General features: G+C 70.6%; 1 protein-coding gene across 1 annotated transcript in view; it reads right to left on the bottom strand.

Moving 5' to 3' along the window:
- The window catches only part of ADAMTS4 (ADAM metallopeptidase with thrombospondin type 1 motif 4), a 10,003-nt gene that overhangs the window by 6,977 nt on the left and 1,090 nt on the right, over window positions 1–1,936 (bottom strand). The window contains exons 3-9 of the mRNA XM_009281256.1: window positions 1,772–1,904; window positions 1,512–1,682; window positions 1,143–1,426; window positions 862–1,048; window positions 573–748; window positions 326–501; window positions 26–236 (exon numbers count right to left, since the gene is read on the bottom strand). Of these exons, the coding sequence (XP_009279531.1) occupies window positions 26–236; window positions 326–501; window positions 573–748; window positions 862–1,048; window positions 1,143–1,426; window positions 1,512–1,682; window positions 1,772–1,904 (1,338 nt within the window). The remainder of the gene's footprint in view (window positions 1–25; window positions 237–325; window positions 502–572; window positions 749–861; window positions 1,049–1,142; window positions 1,427–1,511; window positions 1,683–1,771; window positions 1,905–1,936) is intronic.

Raw genomic sequence — 1,936 nt, 5'->3', positions numbered from 1 at the left:
CCCGGCCCCCAAGCTCCCCGGTTGCCGCCGTGGCCCCGCTGTAGCGTAGGGTAGTGCCACCCGCCAGCACCACGTCGGTTGGGGAGGGCACCAGGACGTAGCCGCCATTGAGCAGGGAGCCGCCGGCTGGCCGCCGCAGTGCCAGGAAGATGTCCTCACCGCCCGCCGCTGAGATCTGCCGGACCAGGAGGTGCGTGGCGCCCGCCGGGATGATCACCACGTCGTTGTAGCCGTAGCTGCGGGGCACAGTGGGGTTGGAGGGGGGGACGATGGCAGCCTGCAGGCGGCATCCCCCTCGCCCCACTGCCACCGTTGGGGTGCTTACCGGGGTTTGGTGAAGGAGCCGTAGACCTTGGTGCAGCCGGAGCCATCACCGCCACACGTCATGCACTTGTCAAACTTCTTCTTGGAGCCGATGATGCGATCACAGCCGGCAGGGATGCAGCGGCCCTGCACGCATACCCCTGTGCTCTCAGGGGAGCAGGGCGTCCCGTCGGCCACCTGTGACACGGCATGGCCTCAGCACCCGCCAGCGGCACCCCGGGGCGCGCGGCGGGCAGGGGGACACTCACCCTCGGCTGCAGCACGTGGTAGTAGCCCAGGGTTTGGGACTGGCAGGTCAGCTTGCACTGGTCCCGCTCGGGGACGCCGCTGTAGCGTGGCACCCAGTCTGGGGGGGCTGGGAGCCCCTTGACGAGGCCGGGGCGATGGTTGTAGGCAGCGCATTGCTCCTCCCGGAAGGTGAGGGCTGCCGGCGGTGGTGAGGCATGGTCAGCACCAGCGGCAGCTCCCAGCCCCGCTGCAACCTGCACCAGGGACCGGTGCCATCCCTGCTCCCCACCCCGGGCTGGCCCCACTCACGGGTGCTGCCGGGACACTCCTCCACGTTGCAGGACTGGAAGCAGGTGCGCTTGCCCTCGCAGTACCGGCCACCGTGGCGAGGTGCCGGCGCGCTGCAGTTGCGGTGGGAGAGCTGGACCCCGCCGCCGCAGGTCCGTGAGCACCTGCCCCATGGCCCCCACGGCCCCCAGCCACCATCCACGGGCGTCTGCGGCCAGAAAACACAATGGGGGGGTGTCAAACTGGTTCTGGCAGGCGAGTGCCCACCCTGCTGCCCCCTGCACTGCCCCGCCGGGACTCACGGTGAGCTCCTGCATGCGGCCGATGCTGACGCAGAGCCCGTCCATGCAGGCTCTGCCCGGCGCGCATGGCGTGCCGTCAGCCCAGGGGAAGTGCTTCGTCTGGCAGACAGAGCGGCCACCGACGTGGCCGGTGCACCACAGCGAGGCGGGCGGCTGCAGGTCGCCGCAGTGCCGCGAGTCGGGCCCGAAGGCAAGCTGGCATTGCCGCAGCACTGGGTAGACCGTGCCCGGCAGTGCCGAGGGCAGCTGCAGCCACTCCGGAGGCTTGTCCAGGAGGCAGTGACCTGCGGGGAGGTGACACCGCTGCATGGGGGGTTTCCCAGGGGCGCCAGGACCCCCTGTGCCGGGACCCCCCACGCAGGGTCGTACCATGGCCGTTGTCCAAGAAGTCGGTGATGAAGCGGGCGCTGCATGGGGACCACATCTCACCAGGCTCCAGCGAGGAGAGGACCGGAGCCATCACGTGGCGGGCAGCTCCAGAGTGGCCGTTCAGCTCCCGGCAGGGCTGGGAGGTGTCGTGCAGCATGTTGAAGACGTGGCCTGTGCCGGGGGACAGTGGCATCAGCCCCAGGGGGGCTCCTGGGTGGCAGCGGGTCCACCCCTCCTCCCTGCTGGCCCCCACTGCTCACCCAGCTCGTGGGTAGCCGTGAACGCCGACTGCAGCCCGTCGTCCTCCACGATGGCGCAGCTCCGCTCGGGGTCGCAGACGGTGCCCACGTCAGCCATGCCCAGCGTGTCGCAGGTGGCTGCCCCGCACAGGTCCTGGGGGTAGGTGGGGCGTGGGGCGGGCTCAG

This window comes from Aptenodytes forsteri, unplaced genomic scaffold, assembly GCF_000699145.1.
Source record: "Aptenodytes forsteri isolate BGI_AS27 unplaced genomic scaffold, ASM69914v1 Scaffold276, whole genome shotgun sequence".
Lineage (NCBI taxonomy): Eukaryota > Metazoa > Chordata > Aves > Sphenisciformes > Spheniscidae > Aptenodytes > Aptenodytes forsteri.
The sequence above is the reverse complement of the archived record's forward strand: the minus strand, read 5'-3'. Positions and strand labels throughout refer to the sequence as shown.